The sequence below is a fragment of the Globicephala melas genome, chromosome 19, assembly GCF_963455315.2.
Source record: "Globicephala melas chromosome 19, mGloMel1.2, whole genome shotgun sequence".
NCBI lineage: Eukaryota > Metazoa > Chordata > Mammalia > Artiodactyla > Delphinidae > Globicephala > Globicephala melas.
In genome coordinates this window covers 13514071-13541468 of record NC_083332.1, presented here as the reverse complement: position 1 = coordinate 13541468, position 27398 = coordinate 13514071, and the positions used below count along the sequence as shown (strand labels likewise).

General features: G+C 46.7%; 1 protein-coding gene and 1 long non-coding RNA gene across 9 annotated transcripts in view; one reads left to right on the top strand and one right to left on the bottom strand.

Annotated features, from left to right (window-relative positions):
* Positions 1-4388, bottom strand: part of LOC132593905 (uncharacterized) — a 39873-nt gene extending 35485 nt beyond the window's left edge. The window contains exons 1-2 of one of the 2 annotated variants that reach the window (XR_009559943.1): positions 4180-4388; positions 2223-3181 (exon numbers count right to left, since the gene is read on the bottom strand). This is a non-coding gene — a long non-coding RNA (uncharacterized lncRNA). The remainder of the gene's footprint in view (positions 1-2222; positions 3182-4179) is intronic. The other variant, XR_009559944.1, reaches the window with a different exon arrangement.
* The window catches only part of RYR1 (ryanodine receptor 1), a 118452-nt gene that overhangs the window by 74183 nt on the left and 16871 nt on the right, over positions 1-27398 (top strand). For 5 of the 7 annotated variants that reach the window (XM_060288636.1, XM_060288633.1, XM_060288632.1 and 2 more), the window contains 15 exons: positions 182-233; positions 366-434; positions 1627-1726; positions 2035-2114; positions 2208-2284; positions 3244-3317; positions 3960-3977; positions 5039-5119; positions 8524-8612; positions 8707-8835; positions 8924-9028; positions 9435-9461; positions 11100-11162; positions 11281-11362; positions 13614-13801. In XM_060288636.1, the coding sequence (XP_060144619.1) occupies positions 182-233; positions 366-434; positions 1627-1726; positions 2035-2114; positions 2208-2284; positions 3244-3317; positions 3960-3977; positions 5039-5119; positions 8524-8612; positions 8707-8835; positions 8924-9028; positions 9435-9461; positions 11100-11162; positions 11281-11362; positions 13614-13801 (1234 nt within the window). The remainder of the gene's footprint in view (positions 1-181; positions 234-365; positions 435-1626; positions 1727-2034; positions 2115-2207; positions 2285-3243; positions 3318-3959; positions 3978-5038; positions 5120-8523; positions 8613-8706; positions 8836-8923; positions 9029-9434; positions 9462-11099; positions 11163-11280; positions 11363-13613; positions 13802-27398) is intronic. The other 2 variants (XM_060288635.1, XM_060288638.1) reach the window with 2 other exon arrangements.

Below are 27398 nucleotides of genomic sequence, written 5' to 3'. Positions count from 1 at the left end.
GAAAGTACTGATTGGCTCAGCCTTGATCACACGCCCAGTCTGGCAATGGAGAGTCCTACCCCATCTAAACCACACAGCCTGAGCATGGGGAGGGGTGGCTCTCCAAAGGAAAACTGGAAGCTGTTATAAGATGGGGTTCCTCTCTCCTGGGTCCTGACTGTCTCCCCACTTACTTCCTCAGCAAACTGGAAGAAGATTACTTGTATATAGCGTATGCCGATATCATGGCAAAGGTGAGGCCCTGCCCCCATTTAGGGCGGGTCCCCTTCCCCCTCAGCTGCAATGCCTGTCCACTGAAAGGGCTGGAACTGGCCTGGGGTATCTCTTCTGTTCACCATCATCTCTAACTGATGCCCTATCCCCAGAGCTGCCACCTGGAGGAGGGAGGGGAGAACGGCGAAGCTGAAGAAGAGGAGATTGAGCTTTCCTTTGAGGTAGGTGGGATCAAGCAGTCCCTGAAGAAAGGGATGGGGGATCCTGACTTCATTATCCCCCATTCAGTCAGCAATGCTCTGGGCCCGGCCCTAGGCGGCACGGGCAGAGGGGTCAGGGCGGGGGGAAGCCAGGGAAGCTCAGGGGGTCATGCGGGCCCAGGCAAGACGCCTGATCCAGCCCGGGGGGAAGGGTTTCAGGGAGGGTTTCTCAGAGGAAGGGATGTCTGAGCAGAAGGCTAAAAGGAATGTGCCAGTTGAAGAAAAAGGGAAAGGTGTTCCAGGTAGGGGCACAGCATACGAGAAGGTCAGGCAGGGAGAGAGAGCTCGTAAATGCAGTTAACCCGTCCTTTCACTCATTAAGGTGATCGGCAAGCATTTCCCCAAGTTTCTCAACATATTTTGTGTCAGGGTCCCCTTTGGCATCGGATGAACCCTTTCTCAGAATCCTGTACTTAAATGTGTAAAACGAATCCAGAGCAGAGGAAACAAGCATATTGAAATAGTTATCAAAATATTGCTTTAAAAATTTGTGACACAGTAATAGTCGTACTTCTCTATTAATCTACCAAATAACAAGAACTAACAGTGGATCCAGGAGCTACTGTAATTGATAAGTAGTGATGAACGTAAGTGATATTTCAAGGGAATTCCCTGGTGGTCCAGTGGTTAGGACTCGGTGCTTTCAATGCCGGGGGCCCGGGTTCAACCCCGCAAGCTGCGCAGTGCGGCCAAAACTAAAAAGGTGATGTTTCGAGATGTCTTTAAAAATGATGTGATACGGAAACGTCTGTGATGTGTACGGATGACACAACCACGGATTCTGCTAATGTTGTTGTGATTTATGGCCTCATCCATAACGGAAGGAAATGCTACATTTCAGAGGGAGGATGGGAAATATAAAAGTATAACTTTTTTCCCCATCCATGTTCACAGACCCCCTGGGATTCTATCCATTAACCCCTTGGAGGTGCATGGGGCCAGGTTACGATTGCTCCATGCCCAGCCCTGTGTAGGTGCAGGAGGCAAATCGCAGACTTAAGTCCCAGGGGATAGAAGGAGCTTACAGTTGAAGGGATGAGCCAGGGGATGTGGCTGGAGCAGGAAGGCAGCGGTGAGGGCAAGGCTGTGAGGGGGAAAGGCTGAGCTGGTGAGCCTGGACTCACCCAGCTCCGTGGGCCGGGCTCTGCTGCAGGAGAAAGAGATGGAGAAGCAGAGGCTCCTGTACCAGCAGGCGCGGCTGCACAACCGGGGCACCGCGGAGATGGTGCTTCAGATGATCAGTGCCTGCAAAGGTGCCCTGCGCGTGCATTCAGCTCCTCCTGAGTGAACCCCCCCTGTCCCCAGCCCACTCATCCCCTGTGCACCCAGCGGGCACACTCTCCCACCCCTCATGCATGTGGATTGCACTCACGCACTTGCCTTGCAATTTCTCACCAATTCCTTCAGTCCTGATCACCCCTGCATACACGCCCTTGCACTCTCCTCTGCCCCATTCTCTGACATCCCCCGGGATGGCTGTTTTCTGGTGAGTGAAGAACACTGCTCCCAAACTGAGTGGACCATCCGTTGCCTGCCCCGCCCCCCAACCCATCCCCTGCAGGAGAGACGGGCGCCATGGTGTCCTCCACCCTGAAGCTGGGCATCTCCATCCTGAATGGAGGCAATGCCGATGTGCAGCAGGTAATGGGCGAAGGCACTTGGGAGGGGAGCTGGGAGGGGTGGGAGGTTCCTGTGCGACCCCCAGTTCCCCCTCCACTCCCACCCCCTCTGCAGAAAATGCTGGATTACCTGAAGGACAAGAAGGAAGTTGGCTTCTTCCAGAGTATCCAGGCGCTGATGCAAACCTGCAGGTGGGCTCTAGTGCACATCTTTAGTGAAGCTGCTTGGTGTAGCCGAGCCCCCAGTCCTCGTACCACCTCCGGTTCCAGGTCTGTTCTCTTGGTTCCAGGAACAGAGACACACTCAGACCAGCTCAAATAATAGGGAGTTTATTATAAGGATTCACATGGAACGATAAGGGAGGCAAAATGCCACAGACTTTAAGAACGAGTTGTATTAAGGATCCAGACAGCTGGAACCGGAAGGTTGTTGAGTCTTCAAGGGACACTCAGGCAGCAGGGACTTGGGGCTCTTTCCGATGACCCCTATTCATGTGGCTGCACTGCCGTCTGCCTTTGTTCTCCTCTTGCGGTTGACTGACTTTCGCTGCCTTTCTGAAGCTTTTGCTAATTGATGGTTTCTGTTTCCTTCTGATTTCAACTTTTATACATTTCATCCTTGCCCCACCTGACCTCACAGCTGCCACTGCATAGCTTCTATCAGCTCTTGGTTTCTGCTTCCTCTTTTTTTTTTTTTTTTTTGTTTAAGATGTTGGGGGTAGGAGTTTATTAATTAATTAATTTATTTATGGCTGTGTTGGGTCTTCGTTTCTGTGCGAGAGCTTTCTCTAGTTGTGGCAAGCGGGGGCCACTCATCATCGCGGTGCGTGGGCCTCTCACTATCGCGGCCTCTCTTGTTGTGGAGCACGGGCTCCAGACGCGCAGGCTCAGCAGTTGTGGCTCACGGGCCTAGTTGTTCCGCAGCATGTGGGATCCTCCCAGACCAGGGCTCAAACCCGTGTCCCCTGCATTAGCAGGCAGATCCTCAACCACTGCGCCACCAGGGAAGCCCTCTGCTTCCTCTTGATTTCAGCTCACTCATGGTTTACGACGGCTCACCACCTTCCACCGTGGGGAAGCTACCAGGCTCTGGAAGAGAGGAGGGCAGAGGCCTCAGTACGTGTTCACCATCTTTCCTTTCTTTCCCTCAGTGTCCTGGATCTCAATGCCTTCGAGAGACAGAACAAGGCAGAGGGGCTGGGCATGGTGAACGAGGATGGAACCGGTGAGGCCTTCTTGGGCTTCCCTCTCCCTGGGGCATCCCCTTCTTTCAGGATCCACCCCCTCCCCCCCCAATTGCCCAGAGCTCCCTTCCACCAAGACACCTTCCCTCCCCAAGAGCGTGCCCAGGTTTCCCCCCTGCAGTGGTCCCCAGTCCTGCCTCCCCCCCATTCCTCCAGAGTCTCCCTCGCCATGGTCCCACCCCTGGGTGTCCTTCTGTGTTCTCTCACCCATCACCACATGGACCCCACCCTCCACTTGCCCCAAGTCTCCAGCCCTGGTTGCTGTTCTCTCATTAATGTCCCTAATCCGAGTTAATCGAGTCTCCTCTTTGCCGTGTTGTGACGTGCCTAACCTTTCTGCCCTGATCCTCGCCTCCTGCCTCTTCACCTGTACCTACCCGTCTCTCTCTCTCTCTCTCCCCTCTTCTTTCTTCCTCTCTGCTTTTACCCTCTTCTTGTTCTCTTCTTTGCTTCCTTGCTCCTTGTCGCTCTTCCTCTCTGTGGGTTGTTCCTCTCTCTGTGTCTGTGCCTTCATGCCTGACCATGTCACTGTGTGTGTGTTTCTGTCCGTCTCTCTGTCCCCTTCTGCCTCCTTTTCCCCTCTCTTCTTCTGCTTCTTCCTCTCATCCTGTCGGCTGCCCCAGTCATCAACCGCCAGAACGGTAATTCCCCTAGTCCGTTTCCCGCGCTATGCTACTGCCACCCCTTCCTTCTAACCCCGACCCATCCCCTCCACCTGGGGGCTGAGGATCTGGGTCATCCAGGGGAGGGAGGGTCCATGCCCGAGGAAAGTCTCGAGATCAGGGGTCCAGAGACCAAGATTCGGATCCCAGATTAGCCACTAACAACACATGGGACGCTTACCTTCCGTAAGCCTCAGTTTCCCCATGTGTAAAACAGAAGCTAGAGAAGATGGCAAAGATCCCTTTCCAGATGGATGTTCTCGGACTTCCAGACCCAGATTCGCAGTCCCGAGGTGGGGTGAACCCCTCTCCCACCTACCCTGCTCTCTGCGCCCGCGACCCCACGTTGATTGAGTCTGGGGCTCCCATCCACCAACCAGATTGGTTGCCCCCAAGCAGCCACTCTGATTGGTGTGCGTGCCTCCTCTACGCCTGCTCTGGTTGGCCCGAACCTTTGCTATCTAGCCTTCCCTGCCCCACAGCCCACAGTGATTGGCTTCTTTCAGAGGCCCGTTCTGATTGGCGCATGTTTACATGCCTCCTCCTCTGCTTCTCCTGGATTGGCTGCTTTCAAGGCTTCTGAGCCAATTGGCTGGCTTTGGATTCCCATCCCCCTGCTCAATCCCCTCCTGCTCAGAGCCTTTGCGTGAAAGTGACTCTGACCCCCCGTAATCCATTAACCGCCCCACACTGTCCTGGAGGGGGGCTGAGGGAGGTAACAGCAGCCCGAACCTCTGCTAGGTCGACAGACACTCCCAGCTGTCACACAGGTGGTGACATCAAAGGGACAGTGATATTGTAGACAGATACTTGAGGCCCCAGCTTCATGACTCAGGGCGCCTCAGTTTCCATCTGCTGATGTCCTAGACTCTGGTGTCATGGATGCCCGGGGCCCTCATGCTGTCTTTAAAGGCGTGGCTGCTCCTCCCTGCGCGCCCCATGCTTTCTGCATGCGTGTGCAGTGTGCATGGGCCACGTGCATGCGTGCTGTGTCCTGGCGCATCTGATCCCTCTGGCCCCTTCCCCCCTCTTCCACCCAGGAGAGAAGGTCATGGCAGATGATGAATTCACCCAAGACCTGTTCCGATTCCTGCAACTGCTCTGCGAGGGGCACAATAACGGTGAGGAGGAGGGGTGGCTGACATAGAGAGGCGGCCAAGGTTTGGGGTCGGTCTGGAAGGGTTGCCTGAGTTGATCTCCAGTCTCCTCTTCCCCTTATCAGTGATGGCCTCAATGCCCCCATCCAGGCCTTGTCCTCAATCCCATTGTCGTTCATTCTTTACTCCCAGCCAGTGTCTAGTGCTGCCTGCCCACCTTCCTAAATCTCTCTTGCATGTCTGGAGCCTAGCCGCTTTGCTTCACTTTCACCTCCTCTAGCCAGTCCAATTCCCCAAAAGCAATCTGCCAAAACCCAGTTTGGCCCCAAATCAATGTTCACAAAGGAGCCATTTGCCACATGCCACTTTTCCACAGGCATTTCGCAGCAGCCGCCAAAGTTCAGTAAATGTGGTCGACGGCCGTAGTCTGGGTCTGTAGAGGGAAAAACTGCCGGGCATTTTTAAACGAATCTACTAGAACCACCGATTCATTTTGCTTATAAAATACTTGGCCACGAGGAAGGCCTACAGACTCTTGGCTAACTTAAACAAGTTTTGCGTTTTCACAACTTTTGTTCTGGTTCTGGCAATATAACCAGATCAAGGATGACACAGCAAGTTAATTAAATACATCATTGGTGAGAAAACACAACCTCGTGTGGCACACAGCTTACAACGTTAAAGGAATAGTTGAAATTCTGAACGGTAAACATTGTACCCAACGCAGTTTCCTATGACAAACGTGTACAGTCTCAAGGTTGTGGTCATAACACTTAGTGGGTGATAAGAAACCACAGACTGCCCAGAAGTTAACCTTCACGATAAGAAAGGGAGTAATTATAAATCTAACCTCCATAGAACCCGCACCCCACTGGGCTCGGGTTCTTCAAGGTAAACGTCTTTAATCTTCACTTTTTTCTTTTCAACAGAGGATAAAGCATGATCCATTGTTTTGTATTATCATAAGCGCTTATGTCCACAGCTAGTTTTTCTTCAAGGTTTATTAAATACCTTTGTGCCATGTGACTGGGGTTTTCTTTCTTTAACAAAGGTGGCATCAGTCTTTGGGGCTTAGAATGAATTCTGTTCCCTGGGTCTATGACTTTTTGGAAATGAGAATGTTCTTATGGTGGGATTTCTCTCTCCCACCAAATTTGCAATCTGGTCCTCTGCCCAAATTTGTGGATTCATTAACCAGCCCAGTCGAGTAAATATTTGAAATATCTTTCAAATCTCAGATGCCTTGCAGGTCTTGAGTATTCAGTGCCATTCAGAGCAGACAAAAGCCGGGGAGCCGTATTAACCATTTAGGCATACAGTCTGATTTAAATGAACACAGAAAAAGGAATTAGAAAACAGGGTTGATGGGAAAGCCTGTCCATTTGCTTATAAAATCTTGAATATTTGAGTATACTTTTCGTCTGTAATGTGAAACCAGGCAAAATGGACATTCAGCCTGATATAGTGATCGTGAAGTGGCTATAGGGAAATCAGGTGGAAGTAAAACTTTGGGAGAAAAAAACTTTCAAGGGCTGTTGAAGCCATCCTGGGCAACGTGACATTGCTATAACATCAGAAGGATTTCACTGAAGCTTGTTTTCATTGCCTTGATAATTTGATGAATTGGTCATTTGGCAAATGGGCCTACAGAGGTTGTTCTCAAACTCAAGCGTACCTAAGAATCACCAGGAGGCCCTGTTAAACTAGGCTTCTGGACCCCATCCCAGATTTTCTGATTTAGTAATTCTGGGGCGGAGCCCAGGAATTTGCATTTCTAACAGGTTTCCTTCCGGAAGATGCTGACGCTGCTGGTCTGGGCCCATGTTTTGAGAGTCACTGCTCCAAAGTGCAGCTCTTAACCTCAGCACTCTCTTTAAGGCCCTTTAAGAACAGCTATTGTTTATTGAGCGCTTATGTACCAGGTTCTGTCCTCAGTTCATTATATATGCTAAAGCATTAAAACCTCACCAAAGCTCTTTAAAGTAGGGCTTATTGTGACCACCGTGTTACATATGGGGGAACCAAGGCACAGTCTGCCACACAGAGAGGTTCAATAACTTGCCTGAGGTCACACAGCGAGGAATTTGCGCAGCCAACTCGCAGGGCTTCAGGAGAAGCCCTCCCTGACCACCTTGTCTGGGTCAGGCATCTCCTCTGGGCTCCTCCAACCCCCTGAGCTTCCCCCATCACAACCTTTATCATCATCATCATTATTATTCCAGAACTTCTCAACCACACCCTGCAGTAGAGAGAATGGTATAATAAGCCCCCAAGAAGCCGTCACTCAGCTCTAACAGTTATCAGCTTTCTGCCATAGAGCAATGTTTTTCAAATAGTGGGAACCAACTCACCAGAGGGTCGTGAATCAAGTTTATCGCAGAGGTTCTCATTCCTAATTGCGCATTGGTATGCCTGGGGAGCTTTACAAGACGCTAAAGCTCAGGTTTCACTCAGGCATTCTAATTTAATTGGTCTGGGATGGGGTCTGAGCACCGGGATATTTAAAATCCTCCAGGTAGTTCTAATGTGCAGCCAGGGTTGGGAGGCTGAGAACTACACATTCAGTGGGTTGAGTTCGGAATTCATTTGTAGTTGACTAGACTAGTACAGGGCAGAAAATAGCAGAACATATGGCACAGAGTAAGGGTATGTGAAACTTCTGTTTCGGGTATATGTGGATGTAATTTCAGATTAGACACGCGTACTGGGTCTCAGTGTAAGTATGTACTTACTGGATTTCCTACTGTAGGTTGCAGTTAGAAAAGACTGAAAACTTACTACATGATAATATAAACTTCACAAGGGCAGGGACTTTGTCTTCTCCTACTGCTGTATCTCCAGGGCACATAATAAATGCTCAGGAAATTTGTAGTATCAAAGTATGTGACCAGTCTTCATCTCCCGTTAGCATATAGTATATGCTCAATAAATATATATTAAATAAATGAACAAATAAATAAAAAATGCTTATCTCCTCTGGTTCTTGGTAGGTGCTCAATAAATATTTTTTGGATAAATGAATGAATAAATAACCAATCTCCGATCTCCCCAGCACATAGCAGGCATTCAGTAAAAAACTTTTGTGAACAAACGAAGGCTGAATCTCCATTTCCCCCTGCTACATTGTAGGTGCTCAATAAATACTTCGGGGAAAAAAATGAGTAAATGACTGGCCCTCCACCACATCTGGCACATAGTAGGCCCTCAATAAATATTTATTAGACAAATGGATAAATGATCCTCCATCTTCCCCTAACACATAGTAGGTACTGATAAAGAGCTTTTAAGTAAATTAATGATTATATGCCTTCCGGCATACAATAGGCCCTCAATAAACATTTATTGCATAAAAGAATAAAGGACTCACTGTCCACCTCCCCTAGCACATGGTAGATGCTCAATAAATGAGTGACTTTTCACCTCTCTAGATTTCCAAAACTACCTACGGACACAGACAGGGAATACAACCACTATTAATATCATCATCTGTACTGTGGACTACCTCCTGCGGCTTCAGGTGAGGCTGTGAGGCCGTCCAGGTGTGACCCGGGTCGGGGTCTGTTGGGCCATGGTTGGCACCAGCAGCCCCTCACACTGTGTCTGCCCCCCAGGAATCCATCAGCGACTTCTACTGGTACTACTCGGGCAAGGATGTCATTGAGGAGCAGGGCAAGAGGAACTTTTCCAAGGCCATGTCTGTGGCTAAACAGGTGTTCAACAGCCTCACCGAATACATTCAGGTAGGGCTCGCCCGCTGCGGCGGGGCGGGGCAGTTCCGCATCCCGCGCCCTGCCTCGCGCTCACGTAGAACCTCTCTCTGCCCCACAGGGGCCCTGCACCGGGAACCAGCAGAGTCTAGCGCACAGCCGCCTCTGGGACGCCGTGGTGGGATTCCTGCACGTGTTTGCCCACATGATGATGAAGCTCGCTCAGGTTCGGGCCTCTCTGTTTTTCATCCAACTGCTTCCAGGCATCCCCCAACTGGCACGTTTCCAAGTTTTGCCCCGTCGGTCCGTGTCGCACTCCAGTGCTCCCGGCAGGTTGCAGACCGGTCCCTCTCCGTGGCCAAATCCATCTTTCTTCTGGATTGGCTCTCTCCATGACCCCGCCTCCTCCTCTGCCACCGCCAATCGGCCGGTTATCCATCTACAGTTCCCTTGGACTGACGTTTGGGGCCCGCCCGCTCTGCTCCAGAGCTCCTCTATGATTGGTTGGTGTTCTTTCCCCTCTGATGAGGTCACCCAGATTCGGACAGGACTAGGGATAGGATGAGGGTAGGCTTCTAGATCTGGGCCTGGGGCTGAAGGGGTGTTTTGCTTCTTTATTCTGCTTGCGGCAGATGACATCTATCCAGGGCATCCATGATGTAAGGTCCCTGTCGAGCCCCGTCTCCCATCTCTAGCATCTTCGTGCTCCCCTTTTCCCCACCACCCCCGCCCCTTTGCAGCCTTGTCAATGCCTCACAAACACCGTATCCATTTGTTCTGCTTCTGTCTGGTAAACATATTCAAGGCTGCCATATGCGCTGCAGCAGGGCCCAGCATCTGAAACGGCACCATCCACATCCTAGACGTCATACATATATCGGTGTATTTATTACAATAGTTTTCCAGCAGATGGCAATATTCTGTATATTATAATTTCCCAACAGGAAAGAGTCTTGAAGAAGGGAAGCCTTTTTCTGATTTATTCAAAGGCACCACAGGGGCTGGCAGAAACCCTGTCTGGTGTCATCTGACCTTTTGAAAGGAGTTGAACTTAAGAATGCAATTTCTTAGGGTCAGTGAGTTCAAGTGGGGGTGTTGATGTAATCTTAAAATTCTAGAGGATATTGGTATCTTAGTGTAGTGTTCCAAATCCTGCAGAATTAATTCCTCAGCCGTAGTCTAGGTTAAATTGCAAGGGCTAGAAATCCAATGCAAAGTGGTAGCTTACAAAAAAAGAATTTATCAGTTCACATCACAGATCAGATCCGGGGCCTGTAGTGCTGTTAGTAGAAATGTCCCTCTCCTCTCTAGCTTCATTCTCAAGCAGGTGCTCCCCATGGGCTGGGAAAATGATGCCCTGGGCTTTCATGAGCTCCACTAACAGCTCCAGAGGGAAGAGAACACCTCTTTAGATCCAGAAAAAGATCTGCCGTATTCTCTTATTCGACTACTAGGTCACATGCTCATTCCTGAACCAATCACCCTGGCCAGGGGAAAGAAAGCTCTGATTGGCCAGTCCTGGTTATATACCCACCCCTACAACCCGGAAGATGGGGTTAGTCCCATAGGCTCTGAGAGTGGGATTGTTGAGAGAATCAAGGGGCTACATCATGGACAGGCACACACCACAGGACTCACCCATCTTAGGATCTTGAGATCCTGGAATGTTGGAATCTTAGAGTCAGAATGCAGAGCTTTGGAACTGTGGAAACGTGTTAGGATTAGAATCAGCAACTCTAGAACTAGCATGGGGTAGAAGGAGCCTTACATCCCATTTATCTGGTACCCTTCCCCTTCCTCCATTTCATTAGGTAGAACCATATGAAATTACCACTTTGTTGGTGAGAAATGACTGAAGGCTAGCAATTTTATGTAGCTCAACCTAATACAAATAGGGACCAGGGGGCAGAACTTTGACCATGTTGGAGACTTCTGTGGACCCTACATGAGACACTGTGACAGGAGAGCCATTCTTCCCAAATGGCTTACCAGAAAGCACATAGCTGTGTCCCACAGCCTTCTTCCTGAACCCAGAGTCCCACTTTTTCGATCACACATTCATTCAACAAACGTGTCAAGCACCCACCGTAGGCCAGGTGCAGTGCTGAACTCTCATCTCTTCCCAGGTCTGTGTCACTGTCCCCAGTATTTGCCCCTGTCCGTCTCTGTCTCTCTTGGCTCCAAGCATCTGCTCTCAGGTCCCCATACACCTCCCAGTTCTCCTTGTCTGCCAGCCCTTGTCCTTACACGTCACCTGTTGGGCCCACTTCCCCCAAAGTGCCAATCTCACCCCACAGTCTTGTCTCTCTGCCTTTTCCCCTGCTTCCGAGGAACATGTCGGGACTCGGGTCCCCTCGGAGGTAAGAGGGGGAAAGAAAAGGGGTCTTAGGCCCTGCTGGGTGGGTGGAAGCAGCTGGAGGTGGGGGAGGCGTCTCTGCTGAGAAGAGCCCTCACGAAGCTGGGATGTGGGGTCTCTAGGACTCGAGCCAGATCGAGCTGTTGAAGGAGCTGCTGGATCTACAGAAGGACATGGTGGTGATGTTGCTGTCACTACTAGAAGGTAAACTCCTAGTGGGTGGGGGTAAGGGGAGGGTACCAATGTTCAGATGATCCTAAAAATGGCCCTCTGAGACCCAGGAGAGCCTAACCTTCAACCCCATCTGATATCATGTGAGGGTCATTGCATTTAAGTTGCTATAAGAAGCTCAGCAAACACTTATTGGGCACTTATTATGTGCCAGGTCCTGACTGTAGATATAGTAATTTATCGGATCGCCAGAGAAATCTTAATCAGGTGAGTGGCCTGGACACTTTTTAAAATTTATGCACTGAATATTTATTTGCTGAATATGTCATTTAGCTCTTGCTGCCTAACAAATATACCCAAAACGTAGTGATTTAAAACAACCATAATTTATTACTAATTAATAAAATTATTTAACTTGTAGACAAAGACTTTTTCCTATAGAGGTTCATAACAACATCCTCATTCTTTTATATGGCTGCATAGTACTAATTGCGTGGGGGTACAGTGATTCATTTAACCACACCCCATCAATGGGCATTCAAGGTTCTTAATTAAAAAATATTTTGCTATTACAAACCATGTTGCAATGAATAATCCTCCTACAATGTTTTAAATTTTTGGTAACTAGTCATCAGCTTTTAAAAATCAGATGTAAAGGGACTTCCCTGGTGGCACAGTGGTTAAGAATCCACCTGCCGGGCTTCCCTGGTGGCGCAGTGGTTGAGAGTCCGCCTGCCGATGCAGGGGACACGGGTTCGTGCCCCGGTCCGGGAACATCCCACATGCCGCGGAGCGGCTGGGCCCGTGAGCCATGGCCGCTGAGCCTGCGCGTCTGGAGCCTGTGCTCCACAACGGGAGAGGCCACAACAGTGAGAGGCCCACGTACCACAAAAAAAAAAAAAAAAAAAAAGAATCCACCTGCCAATGCAGGGGACACGGGTATGAGCCCTGGTCTGGGAAGATCCCACATGCCGCGGACTCCGCAACAGAAGAAGCCACCGCAAGGAAGAGTAGCCCCCGCTCACCGCAACTAGAGAAAGCCCGCCCACAGCAACAAAGACCCAAAGCAGCCAAAAATAATCAATTAATTTTTAAAAAATCAGATTTAACAATCAAAAATCCCTTTAAACATTTTTCTTGAACAATTGAAAGATTCAGTGACCATGCATCCGCATTCTCACATGGGAAAAATCAGCTGAACTGGATTAAATAACTGTCATATCAATGTTCAATCTGATTTTGATGACTGCACTATGATTACATAAGAGAATGTCCTCGTCTTTAAGAATATATATGTGGAAACGTTTAGGGGTAAAAAGGCCTCACGTCTACAGCTTAGTCCTTAATGGTTCGGTGAGAAAAAAATAGAGAGGGAGAGATATTATAAAGCAAACATGGCAAAATGTAAACAGTTGATGAATCTGGAATACATGAGGGTTCCCTTGCACTATGCTTGTGAACTACCTGTAAATTTGAAATTATATGAAAATTGAAGGGTACAAATAGAAGCTGGCGCCAGTTTGGGGAGTTCCCTGGCAGTCCAGTGGGTAGGATTTGGGGTTTTCACTGCTGTGGCCCGGGTTCAGTCCCTGGTGGCAGAACTAAGATCCCGCAAGCTGTGTGGCACAGCCAAAAAAAAAAAAAGAATAAATATAAATATAAATATAAATAAAATTCTGTTGAAAAAAAAGGTGGAGCCAGTTTGCTTTAGAGGGGGTGTGGGGTCCCAGTTTACCACAGTCTCCACCTCTCCCTGTTGTCTTGTCTTTGGCCTACCTCACTCATCTGTGGACCTGCCTGGCCTCTGTGGGCTAGTGGAAGGCTTAGGTGGTGTGAGCTCTGAGGTCAGGCAGCTCTGGGTTCAAGTCCTCCCCACCCCCTTTACTGGCTGTGTAACCCTGAGTTTGAGATTTCTCTGAGTCTGTTTCCTCATCTATAAAGATGAATAGTGACACACGTTCCTTACAAAGATGAGGTCGTGTCAGTGCAGCACCTGGCATGGCATCTGGACCCGCCATTAGTTTATGCCATTGTTATCCTTGTTGATGACTCCCCCAGCTATCGGGGGAGGAGGACATAGACAGAATCAGCCAGGTTCACACCTGATGCCGAGGCAGATCAGAAAGTGACCCTTGCCCTCTGAGGGGAGGTACAGGAGCTGGCCAGGGAAGCTTCCACCAGCGCAGTGGATCCTGGTGGCTCCTGAGCTGGAGAGGGAGGCAAGCCCAATGGGGATCCAGAAGGGAGGCTCTGTTGAGCCACACTGACCTGGGGCTGCCTGCAGGGAACGTGGTGAACGGCATGATTGCCCGGCAGATGGTGGACATGCTTGTGGAATCCTCATCCAACGTGGAGATGATCCTCAAGTTCTTCGACATGTTCCTGAAACTCAAGGACATTGTGGGCTCTGAGGCCTTCCAGGACTACGTCACTGACCCCCGTGGCCTCATCTCCAAGAAGGACTTCCAGAAGGTGAGTACTGGAAGGCGGATGGGTGGGGTGCCAAGTACCAGTCATGCCCTTCTGGCTGCCTGCTGTAGGCAAGAGACTTCTCTGGATGCCTCAGTTTCCTTATCTGTAAAACGGGGATAAAATTATCATCCTTGGACTTGTTTTGAAGATGAAATGCATCAACACAAATGAGAACCTTATTTCTATTATCATTATTAACAGTCATAATATTATCATTATTATAAATAGAGATCAGTTATTCAGTTGATAACCATCTATTGGGTTTCTCCTCTGTGTTGGGCTCTGTGCTGATACCATGGACACAGCAATGATTGAGACAGACACAGCCCTGCCTTCATGGGGCTTATAGACTAAAGGGAGAGGCAGTCACTAACGACCACTGCAGGTCTAAATAATGAGGCTGTTAGGAGGGAAATGCAGGAACCAGCTCTGTCCAGGAGCCCACTCACCTGCCTCTGCCAACCCTTCGACCCCAGGTAAGCCACTCATCCGCTCTAAGCCTCAGGTTCCTCTGTGAAGTGGGGCTAAGATAATAACATTAACTGTTTCACAGGACTGCTTTGAGGTTAGGCAGTGGGTGAACAGAGCCTGGGCAGTGCCTGGAACACAGGAGAGTACAAGAGATATTACCTATTATTATTACTGACAGATCTTTTCCATCACCATTTTGTTAAATTTTTCCTTTGAAATAACTTCAGTCTTATGGAGGAGTTGCAGGAAGAGTACATAAAATTTCTGAATACCTTTTCACCCGGATTGCCCAAATGTTAACTTTTTATTTATTTATTTATTTGGCTGTGCTGGGTCTTAGTTGCAGCACAAGGGGGGTCTTCGTTGCGGTGTGCAGGATCTTTTAGTTGCAGCATATGGGATCTTTAATTGCGGCATGCGTGGTCTTAGTTGCGGCGTGTGGGATCTAGTTCCCTGACCAGGGCCCCCTGCATTGGGAGCTTGGAGTCTCAGCCACTGGACCACCAGGGAAGTCCCCCAAATATTAACTTTTTACCTCATTTGCTCTATCATAATTCCTCTTTACCTCTAAATACTTCAGTGTGTATCTCCTGAGAACAAGTTCATTCCCTTACATAACCACAAAACAATTATTCAAATCAGGAAATCAACATTGAGACAATCCTGCTATCTACAGACTTTATTCAGTTTTTGCTCTTGAAGAAATTTTTTTCCTTGTCAAGGATCCAGTCCAGGATCAGGGATTACATTTAGGCATCCTGTCTCTTTAGCTCCCTTCAATCTGGAACCCTTCCTTGATCTGTCTTTGCCTCTTATGATCTCGATATTTTTGAAAAATAGAGGCCAGTTGTTTTATAGGATGGCCCTCAGTGTGGGTTTGTCTGAGTTTTCCTTGTGATTCGATTCAGGTTATACGCCTTTGGCAGGAATATCAGAGGAGGGCTATGTCTTTCTCAGTGCTTTCTATCAGGAGGCATGTGATGTTGGTTCTTCCCATTACAGTTGGTGTTAGCTTGGTCACATGGTGAAGGTGGTGTTTACCAGAGTCTCCACTGTACTGATACTATCGTTCCCCTTGGTATCTTGTGAAGATGTGCTTTGAGACTATGTAAATATCCTGCGCACCCTCTCAGGGTTAGCATCTATCAGTGATACTTGTCTCAACGATTACTACTATGGCAGTTGAGAAATGGTGGTTTTCTAACTTCCCTGTACCCTTTACCTTTACTAGGTACCTTTTTTCATTTTATTGCAATATGGTTGACTTACCATATTGCAATAAAATGTTGTGTTAATTTCTACAGTATAGCAAAGTGGTTTGGTTATACATATATATATATATATATATATTCTTTTTCATATTCTTTTCCATTATGGTTGATCACCACAGGATATTGAGTATAGTTCCTGTGCTGTAGAGTAGGACCTTGTTGTTTATCCACCCTACATGTGATAGTTTGGATCTGCTAATCCCAAACTACCAATCCTTCCCTCCCCCACCTCCCCCTCTCCCTTGGCAACCACGAGTCTGTTCTCTATATCTGTGAGTCTGTTTCTGTTTCACAGATGTGTTCATTTGTGTCATATTTTAGATTCACACATAAGTGCTATCATGTGGTATTTGCCTTTCTCTTTCTGACTTAGTTTGCTTAGTATGATAATCTCTAGGTCCATCCACGTTGCTGCAAATGTCATTATTTTATTCTTTTTTGTGACTGAGTAATATTCCACTGTATATTTGGACCACATCTTCTTTATCCATTCATCTGTCAATGAACATTTAGGTTGTTTCCATGTCCTGGCTATTGCAAATAGTGCTGCTATGAATATAAGGGTGCATGTATCTTTCTGAAATATAGTTTTCTCTGGGTGTGTGCCCAGGAGTAGGATGGCTGGATCGTATGGCAACTCTATTTTTAGTTTTTTGAGGATCCTCCATACTGTTTTCCGTAGTGGCTGCACCAATTTACATTCCCACCAACGGTGTAAGAGGGTTCCCTTTTCTCCACACACTAGGTACGATTTTACTGTAAGGAAGAGTTTTTCCCTTCTCCTCCATTTATTTATTTGTTTGTTTGTTTGTTCGTTCATTCACTCATTCATTTGTATGGGTATAGACTCATGACTTCTTATTTTATTCTAGGGATTGCAATCACTGTTGTCCGTCAGCATTTAAATAAACCCAGGGTCTCCTGAGTTGAATACAAAGTGCCCCATGCCTCCCAGTTGCCTTCTGAGAGCCTCCCTGCCTCTCTGTCTCCCCGCTTCTCAGCCACGCCTCCCAAGAGCTATCTACCCTCACTCACTCCTTTCTCACCTCCCACTCCTTCCCTGATTCGGGGCTTCTGTCCCTGTCACTCTCCTGAAACTACACCAGCTAAGATCATCAGTGACCTCTTCACCCTAAATCTTTCCTCTGACTTGTCATCTTGGCCGCGTTTGCCACAGTCGGCCATTTCCTCCCCCTCGGCAATGCCTTGCTCCCCTGGGCGTCTGTGCCACGCATTCCTGGGACCCCCACCTTCCCTGCCAATCTCTCGCAGGCTCTTTTTTTTAACATCTTTATTGGAGTATAATTGCTTTACAATGGTGTGGTAGTTTCTGCTTTATAACAAAGTGAATCAGTTATACATATACATATGTTCCCATATCTCCTCCCTCTTGCGTCTCCCTCCCCCCCACCCTCCCTATCCCACCCCTCTCGGTGGTCACAAAGCACCGAGCTGATCACCCTGTGCTATGCGGCTGCTTCCCACTAGCTATCTATTTTACATTTGGTAGTGTATATATGTCCATGCCACTCTCTCACTTCGTCCCAGCTTACCCTTCCCCCTCCCCGGGTCCTCAAGTCCATTCTCTAGTAGGTCTGCGTCTTTATTTGTCGCCCTCGCAGCCTCTTAAACGTCACTGTCCCTGAGCCCTGCACCTTCAGAAATAAGAGCTAATATGTATCATGTTCTCACCTGTGTCAGGTCCTGTGTGTAAATGAATGTTAATTTACAGTAACCCTTAGGTAGTAAGGACTTTTTTTTTTTTTGGCTGCGTTGTGTCTTCATTGCTGTGTGCGGGCTTTCTTTAGTTGCGGTGAGCGGGGGCTACTCTTTGTTGTGGGGCGCGGGCTTCTCACTGTGGTGGCTTCTCTTGTTGTAGACCACAGGCTCTAGGCATGTGGGCTTCAGTAATTGCGGCTCATGGGCTCTAGAGCGCAGGCTCAGTAGTTGTGGCACACGGGCTTAGTTGCTCTGCGACATGTGGGATCTTCCTGGACCAGGACTCAAACCCGTGTCCCCTGCATTGGTGGATTCTTAACCACTGGACCACCAGGGAAGTCCCAGTAAGGACTATTTTTTATTCCCATTTTGCAGAAGTGGAAACTGAGGCACAGGAAGGTTAAAGTGCTGTGCTTAAGGTCACACAACTGATAAGTAACAAAGCTGGGATTAGAACTCAGGCAGTCTGGTTCCAGAGTACACTGCCTCCAGATTCATCCACTAATCTAGCCTAATAAACAGTCAGTGAGCACCTCCTGGGTGCCAGGCCCTCTCTGGGGAGTCCCAGCTCGACTCTCAAGACAGGCAGGTTAGGGTGAGAGTCTCAGTAGGGACTGCAAGAGAACCAAAAAGGACGGTGCAGGAGCTAAAGTCGCATCATTTATAATTTTAAAATGACTCTACTCAGCAAAGGAGACCATCGACAAAAAAAAGACAGCTGGGCTTCCCTGGTGGCGCAGTGGTTGAGAGTCCGCCTGCCGTTGCAGGGGACGCGGGTTCGTGCCCCGGTCCGGGAAGATCCCACATGCCGCGGAGCGGCTGGGCCCGTGAGCCATGGCCGCTGAGCCTGCGCGTCCGGAGCCTGTGCTCCGCAACGGGAGAGGCCACAACAGTGAGAGGCCCATGTACTGCAAAAAAAAAAAAAAAAAAAAAAAGGCAACTTACGGAATGGAAGAAAATATTTGCCAACCACATATTTAATATGGGGTTAATATCCAAAATATACAAAGAAGTCATTATAGCTCAAAAGCAATAAAACCAATAACCCAATTTAAAAATGGGCAAAGGACCTGAATAGACATTATTCCAAAGAAGACATACAAATGGCCAACAGGTACAAGAAAAAGTGCTCAATATCACTAATCATCAGGAAAATGCAAATCAAAACCACAGTGAGATATCACCTCACACCTTTTAGGATGGGTGTTATCGAAAAAACAAGAGATAACAAGTGTGGCAAGGATGTAGAGAAAAGGGTATCTTTGTCCATTGTTGGTGGGAATGTAAACTGGTGCAACCACTATGGAAAACAGAATGGAAGTTCCTCAGGAAATTAAAAACAGAACTACAGTAGGACCCAGGAATCCCATTTCTGGGTATCTATGCAAAGGAAATGAAACTATAATTGCAAAGCGATGTTTGCACTCTCACATTCATTGCAGCATTACTCATAATAGCCAAGGTGTGAAAACAACCTAAGTATCTGTCTATGGATGAATGGATAAAGAAGATGTCGTATGTGTGTATGTGTGTGTGTGAAATATCATTCAGCCTTGGTTAAGGCTGGAAATCTTGTCATTTGCAGCAACATGGATGAACCTGGAGGGCATTACACTAAGTGAAATAAGCCAGCCAGAGAAAGACAGATACTGCATGGTATCACATATGTGAAATCTAAAAACAAAAGTCAAACTCAGAAACAGAGAGTAGAAAAGTGAGTGGTTTCCATAAGCTGGGAGGTGGTGGAAAAAGGGAGAGTTTGGTGAAAGGGTACAAACTTTCAGTTATAAGGTGATTTTTTAAAAAATGGGCAAAGATCCCTCCTGACGATTCAGGGTTTCACAAATCACAAGATTTGATGTCACGTACACAACATTTTGTAGCTCAATATCTGTTTCACAAAGTTACAATCTGTAACTTTAAAAGTGCATTGGCTTTATTTTTTGAATAAATAATACATTCACATAATTTTTAAAGTAAAATATAGCAAAGTATGAAGTGTGAGAAGTCTCATTCCCGCCCCTTTCTCAACCTACGCTTCCTTCACCCCCACTGCTGTGAGTAAGCATTAGTTTCTTTTTTTGTGTCCTTCTATCATTTTCTCCAGATATTATTTTCCTCTTTTCTTACATAATAGGTAATAAGCTATATACATTGGCCTGTATCACTTAACAATATATTCTAGAGATATAAGGAGTGTCCTGATTATTTTTTATAGGTTTCCAGTACTCCACTTTGTGTATATATTATGGTTTATTTGATTATTCCCTGTCGATGGACACTCACTTTTCCCCAGTCTTTTGCCATTACAACACATGCTGTCATTAGGGTGGCCATGGATAGTTGTACAAGTTGTGCACTGTACAAAGGTGCCGTTTATAGGACAGATATTGTAAATTTATACTGCTGATTTCCAGTAAGAGTGTTGAGGAAGGCTCCACATGGGCCACTAGCAATGCTGGCTAGAACAATTACCTTTGTATGTACATCACTTTGTACGTGAGTTGTATCTAAAGGTAAACTTCCAAAAGTGGGATTGCTGGGTTAAAGGGTAAATTCATTTGTCATTTGGACCGATCTTGCCCTGCATTTTTCCTTCTCATTAGTAAAATGTGAGACTGCCTGTTTTCCCACAGCCTCACCACCAGACCACATTGTCAAATATTTGGATTTTTGCCAATCTGATAGGTGAAAAAAGGTATTGAGTGAAGTTTTAATTCACATTTCTCCTGTTACGAGTGCAATTAGGCATCTTTTCATGTTACTTCTTTTGTATTACTTGTTCAGTGAACTGACCATGGCTTTGGTTTACTTTTCTATTGGGATGTTGGTGTTTTTCTTCTTGATTTCTATATTTGGCTGACTATAACTTTGTTAGTGATATGAGGTGTCCTTCTTTTTTCTAGTTCAGCATTTGTCTTTTGACTTTGCTTATGGTGGTTTGTTTTGTTGGTTGGTTGGTTGGCTTTGGGGAGAGAGGGTTGGCCATGCATAAGACTTGCTTTTTATGTAGAAAATTATTTTAAATATTTTATTAATTTTTAACAGAATAGATAATACAGGGATTCAGTCCTTTTGTAGAGAAATTCAGAACTTATAGCTATGGTTGAGGTTACCTTTGGTCCCCATACCCAACCCTACTCTCATCCCGCCTCTTCAAAGGCTGCCACAGTTATCCTCTAGATGTTCATATCTCTGGACATTTATTTCTGCATTTCCGTTCATATGTAAATCTTCACTGAAAAATATATAGAGGGCTTCCCTGGTGGCGCAGTGGTTAAGAATCTGTCTGCCAATGCCGGGGACACTGGTTTGATCTCTGGTCCGGGAATATCCCACATGCCGCGGAGCAACTAAGTCCGTGTGCCACAACTACTGAAGCCCGCGCGCCTAGGGACTGTGCTCCGCAACAGGAGAAGCCACCGCGATGAGAAGTCCGCGCACCGCAACAAAGAGTAGACCCCACTGTCAGCAACTAGAGAAAACCCGCGTGCAGCAGCGAAGACCCAATGCAGACAAAAATTAAATAAATGAATAAATAAATAAATTTATTAAGAAAAGAAAAATATATAGAATTATTTTAGGGCTTCCCAAGTTCTTCGTGGTTGACAGTGTTCTTGACAGTTTGCAAAACATGTCTCCAATGGTAAGTACTTTGCAGATTCCAAAACATCTACTACAGTTTGGAAAGCCCTTCCTGGTGGGTGAAAACACATTTCAGGCTACTAATTTATTCTTAGTTAGTACTATTTTGTGGTTTTCTTTATTGTTTTTTGTTAGCAAATGTTTTTGTACCTATCTCTAAATTAAAAGACTTCCTTTTAAAAAACATCTTTATTGAGATATAATTCATATGCTATAAAATTCACCCATTTAAAAGGTACAACTTAATGTTTTTTTGATATATTCACAGAATTGTGCAAGCATCACTACAATCTAATTAGAACATTTTAATCACCTCAGAAAGAAACCCCATACCCTTTAGCGGTCACTTCCATTTCCCCCACTCAGGCCCCTGGCAGCTAATCTACTTTCTGTCTCTATAGATTTGCCTGTTTTGGACACTTCATATAAATGGAACTATACAATATACGGTCTTAAAAAGCTTTCCTTCTATTTAACAAACCACAGTGTCATTATCACTCCTAACTAAAAACAAAGCAATAAAGACAAAATGAAAAAGATCTGTAGTTCATTAAATCATCAAATGTCTGGCCAACGTTCACATTTCCAGATCTTCTAAAGACCACATATAATTTTTTGTAATTTCTTTGAAGCAGGATCCAAACAAGGCCACCCAGTGCTATTGGTTGCTATTTCTTAAATTCTCCTTTTTTTTAAAAAAAAATTATCTACTTATTTATTTTTGGCTGTGTTGGGTCTTCGTTGCTACGTGTGGGCTTTCTCCAGTTGCGGAGAGCAGGGGCTACTCTTTGTGGCGGTGTGCAGGCTCCAGTAGTTGTGGCACATGGGCTTAGTTGCTCCACAACATGTGGGATCTTCTCAGACCAGGGTTCAAACCTGTGTCCCCTGAATAGGCAGGCAGATTCTTAACGACTGCACTACCAGGGAAGTCCCTGGTTGCTGTTTCTTTAAACCTCCTTTTATCTACTGCTGCCCCTCCATCACTTTTCCCTTACCTGGCAGTTTATCTGATGGATACCTGGGTTGCTGGTCCTGTAGAGCAGCACTGCCCGATAGAAATACAATGAGGGCAACACATATACTTAAGAAATTTCTGGGACTTCCTTGGTGGTCCAATGGTTAGAATCCACCTTCCAATGCAGGGGACGCGGGTTTGATCCCTGGTCGGGGGAACTAAGATCCCATATGCCACGGGGCAACTAAGCCCACGCACTGCAACTACTAAGTCCACGCGCTCTGGAGCTCTTGCACCACTAGAGAGAAGCCCATGTGCCACAACGAAGAGCCCGTGCACTGCAAGGAAGGATCCCGCGTGCCACAACTAAGACCCAACACAGCCAAAAATAAGTAAATAAATATTTTTAAGAAAAGAAATTTCTAATACTTACATTTAAAAAAAGAAGTAAAAAGAGGGCTTCCCTGGTGGCGCAGTGGTTGAGAGTCCACCTGCCGATGCAGGGGACACGGGTTCGTGCCCCGGGTCCGGGAAGATCCCACATGCCACAGAGCGGCTGGGCCTGTGCGTCCGGAGCCTGTGCTCCGCAAAGGGAGAGGCCACAACAGTGAGAGGCCCGCGTACCACAAAAAAAAAAAGAAGTAAAAAGAAACACGTGAAATTATTTTTAACCATGTTTTATTTAACCTACTCTACCAAAATAATATTTCAACATATAGTCAATGTAAAAATTATCAGATATTTTAAATTCTTTTTTTTATACTAAGTCTTTTTTTTTAAGGAACATTTATTTATTTATTTATTGGCTGTGTTGGGTCTTCGTTGTTGCATGCAGGCTTCCTCTAGTTGCGGCGGGCGGTGGCTTCTCTTGTTGCGGAGCACGAGCTCTAGGTGCGCGGGCTTCAGTAGTTGTGGCTCACAGGCTCTAGAGGGCAGGCTCAGTAGTTGTGATGTACAGGCTTTGTCGCTCCGCGGCATGTGGGATCTTCCCGGACCAGGAATTGAACCCACGTCCCCTGAATTGGCAGGTGGATTCTTAAGCACTGCGCCACCAGAGAAGTCCTATACTGAGTCTTTAAAATCCATATGTATTTTACACTGTCAGCACACCTCACTTTGCACCAGCCATGATTCAAGGGCTCAGTAGCCACATGTGGCTCGTAGCTGTCATTAGTGCTCTCCTAGTTGTAGAGTTTCCCACAGTTTTGATCTGGCTGATGCAACTTTGTGGTGTCATTTAACGTGTTCCTCTGTCCCCTGCATTCCCTGTAAACTGGGACTTGGGTCAAGAAGCTCAATCAGATTCAGGTTTGGAGTTTTTGTTTTTATTTTTCACCAACACCTTCCTTTGTGGTGCTTCATACGTCCGTCAAGAGGCACATCCTGTCCCGTCATCTCTCCTTTTGTGATGTCAGCAACCACTGATATTCAATGCCCAGACACATTAGTTCATTAGAGATTGCAAAATGGCAGTATTCTCATTTCTAAATGTCTAACCTTTACCAAACATCATATGGTTTCCCAAACCCAAAGCGTCCTATGATTCCCAGACTCTTTACAAACTTTTGTATTTTACAATATGCTTTTCAATTTTTTTATGGTTTAAAAGAACAAGGTTAGGTGTTTTTTTTAAGGACTTCTTAATTTTCAAAAAGTATAACAAAGTTAAAAAGTCTTTTCAGTTTTCAAGATGCTTAATTCATTTGACAAACATGCGTTGAGCACGTACTGTGTGTAGCAGTGAACAAAACAGAGACTGACAGCCCAGTGGCTGTCAGATGAAAATAAGTAAAGAAACAAAATAATTTCAGGTTATAACCTGTGGTCTGAAGGAAGTGAGCAGGGTGGTGTGCAAGAGAGCATGCGTAGAGTAAGCCCTGTAAATTGGGTGGTCAGGGAAAGTCTTTCTAGAAGAGGACATTGAAGCCAAGAGCTGAAAGCTACCCTGTGAAGTTAGGGGAGGTTGTGGCATCCCCAGGACAAGGGACAACAAGTGTAAAGGCTGAAAAGTGGGAATAAGAGGGATGCAAAGGAGGCCAGTATGGCTGGAGAGGGCTGTTGGGGGCGGGGAGAGGAAAACTTTAAGTCTGAGAGGTGAGGGGGGCAGATGTGCTGACACTGGTTGGCTGCAGGGAGGACTCTGACTTTTGGCCTGAATGAGATGGAGCTAAGGGAGGATTCTGAGCAGGGGAGGAATGTGACCTGACTCAGATGTTCACAGGGTCCCTCCAACTGTGGGTGGGTGGGGAAGAGACTGTGAGGATAGAAGAGGAGAAGGGAGACCAGGGAGAAGGTTGCTGTGAGGGTCCAATGGGGGACAAAACCAGGGTAGGGGCCATGGAGGGGGCAGAAGTGTGTGTGTCCTAGATCTTTTGAAAGTAGAGCTGACAGATTTGCTGATGGATTAGGTGTGGGTAGTGAGATAAAAGAAAGGAATCAAGGATGACTCAAAGATTTTAACTTAAGCACCTGGGTGGGTGGTGATGCGATTCCGGAGATGGGTAAGACTGTGGGAGGAGAGGTTTTGCAATCAAGAGGTCAGTTTTGGCCATTTCCACAAAGAGATGTCAGGTAAGGCTTCCCCTGTTAAGTGTATGGATTCTGGGGGGCAGTCAGGGCTGGGACGTAGGCTTTACCATCATTGGCACGGGATGGCTTTCGGAGGACCAGGCCTCAATGACATCTCCATGACGAGTGTATATCTCAAGAAAAGCATGCAAATTCCAGGCCTGGAGCCCCTCCAACTTTTAGACGTCTGGAAGAGAAGGAGACTCCAGCCAAGGAAACTGACAACAGTCAGAGAAAAAGGTATTTCAAAAGAAGGGGATAGGCAAATGCACAATGTGGAGCATGGTTGGGGGGGTGTCAGATTTTAAGAGGGACAGTGTCACACTGTATCATAAGGGAAGGAGTCAGGCTGATGGCGTGATGGTAGAAGGTGAACAGTTCCTGTGTGATTATGTCTCCACGCTCTGTGGTTTCTAGAGCCCTTCATGATTTGCAAAGCATGTTACTCATTTAGAAAGCATTTTGCAAAGTTCTTGGCTACAAAGCATTTTTTAGAGCCAGAAGATTTCGCTTCTGTTCATACCCCAGAGCAGTGTTTCTCAAACCACGTTGCAACCCATCTGTTGGTCATGAAATTTAGTTAAGTCATGACCAGCATCTTTAAAAATAAAATAGAATAGAACATTGCAGAGTGTGTTACATAGCAAAAGTCAGAATTGTGTCGTGAAAACTTTTTTTTTTTGAGTCATTATAAAATGCATTCTTACTATAGGTGTGGTCAAAACATTTGAAAGGCTGCCCCAGAGAACCTCTTGCAAAGAGTGCATTGAAGATCAGTACAAGAACATTTAATGAAAGTGTGTGTAAAGTTAAAAACTGGATATAAACTAAATGTCTGTCATCAGGAGAATAGATAGAGTGTTGTGTTTATAAAACAGGAATACTACACAGCAGTGAAAATGCATTCATTTGATCTATATATCAACATGGATAGATCTTGAAAACGTACAGCTGAGTGAAAAAAGCAAGTTTCCAATTACATGATTATAATTATAATATTCTTTAAATCAAAATAATGCACAGGATACCAAATTTTTTGTGTGACAAAGTGACAGAATATAAGTAGTAGAAGTACTGACACATCTTTTTTTATTGAAGTAGAGTTGATTTACAATATTATATTAGTTTCAGTGTACAACATAGTGATTCAATATTTTTATAGATTATACTCCATTTAAAGTTATCATAAAATATTGGCTATGGGCTTCCCTGGTGGCACAGTGGTTGAGAGTCCGCCTGCTGATGCAGGGGACACGGGTTCGTGCCCCGGTCCAGGAAGATCCCACATGCCGCGGAGCGGCTGGGCCTGTGAGCCACAGCTGCTGAGCCTGCGCATCCGGAGCCTGTGCTCCGCAACGGGAGAGGCCACAACAGTGAGAGGCCCGCATAACGAAAAAAATATATATATTGGCTATATTCTCTGTGCTGTACAATATGTCCTTGTAGCTTGTTTATTTTATTCATAGTAGTTTGTATCTCTTAATCTCCTATCCCTATCTTGCCTCTCCCCCCATGCCCTCTCCTCACTGGTTTGTTCTAATTTGTTCTCTATATCTGTGAGTCTGTTTCTGTTTTGTTATATTCATTCACTTGTTTTATTTTTTAGATTCCACATATAAGTGATAACATACAGTATTTGTCTTTGTCTGACTTATTTCACTAAGCATAATACCCACTAGGTCCATCCATGTTACACATAGTTCTTTGGAAGGATACACCAACTCCTCGGTGGATACCTTGAGGGAGGGTGGGGGTAATGGAGCAAGAGAAGGGTACACAGAGGGCTCCAGTCATACCTGTCATGTTATAGTTCTTACATATACAGTAGCTGAAAATATGTTCTGGGGTGACGGGCATACGACTTTATTCCCAGTTGAAATTTGGAGGCTTCCATTGTGTCAGGTGCCAGTTACTTAGTTGCTGGAAATGGTAGGATGGGAGACCAAAGGGCCTTGGGGAAGGGGCAGAGGTGGTGGCATGTATCAGTCAGGGCCCTAGCTGTAAGGGGGCTGGCCTGGAGGAAAGAGTAATTATCGAACTCAGAGACAGAAGGAGCTGTGTGGACAGGACGGCAGAACTGACCTTCGGCGGAGAGATACAGCCAGCACAGGGAGGGAACCGAGGACAGAAATGCCACAAGTCCATTCTCCTGCTGCTCCCCGACCTCGGCTAGACAGGCCCCAGCTGCAGCCAGAGGGTCAGGAAAGCCTCTGGTACAGACCACAGGTGTCATCATGTGGGGGGAGGACGGGTGGAGAGCAGGCCTGCGGGGACTCACCAGGATGGCAGGCAGGGAGCTTGGGGCGGCATCTCTTTACCAGCTGCTACACAAGTGCTGCGTTTCATCGATTCACATCTTACCATCTCTGAAAATGGATTTTATCTGACAGTGGATGGTAGCTCAGCTTTGTGGAAATGCAGCATTCAGTATTTTTTTTAATAAATAAATTTATTTATTTACTTTTGGCTGCATTGGGCCTTCACTGCTGTGCGCGGCCTTTCTCTAGTTGCGGCGAGCGGGGGCTACTCTTCGTTGCGGTGCGCGGGCTTCTCGTTACGGTGGCTTCTCTTGTTGCGGAGCACGGGCTCTAGGCGCGCGGGCTTCAATAGTTGTGGCACGTGGGCTCAGTAGCTGTGGCTGGCGGGCTCTAGAGCGCAGGCTCAGTAGTTGTGGCACACGGGCTTATTTGCTCCGCGGCATGTGGAATCTTCCCCGACCAGGGCTCGAACCCGTATCCCCTGCATTGGCAGGCAGATTCTTAACCACTGCGCCACCAGGGAAGTCCCATAACGTTCAGTGTTTTAATAGCTGGTACAGCCTCACCCATACCAACCTGCTGGACGTCAGCCTTGGGTGCTGCTTATATGATTCTGGATTTTTCTCTCCTTATGAAAAGTCCATAGTTCTTTCGGGAAAGGCATTGGGGCTCCCTAGGCCACCCCTCTGACCTCCCCCGCTCACTGCTGC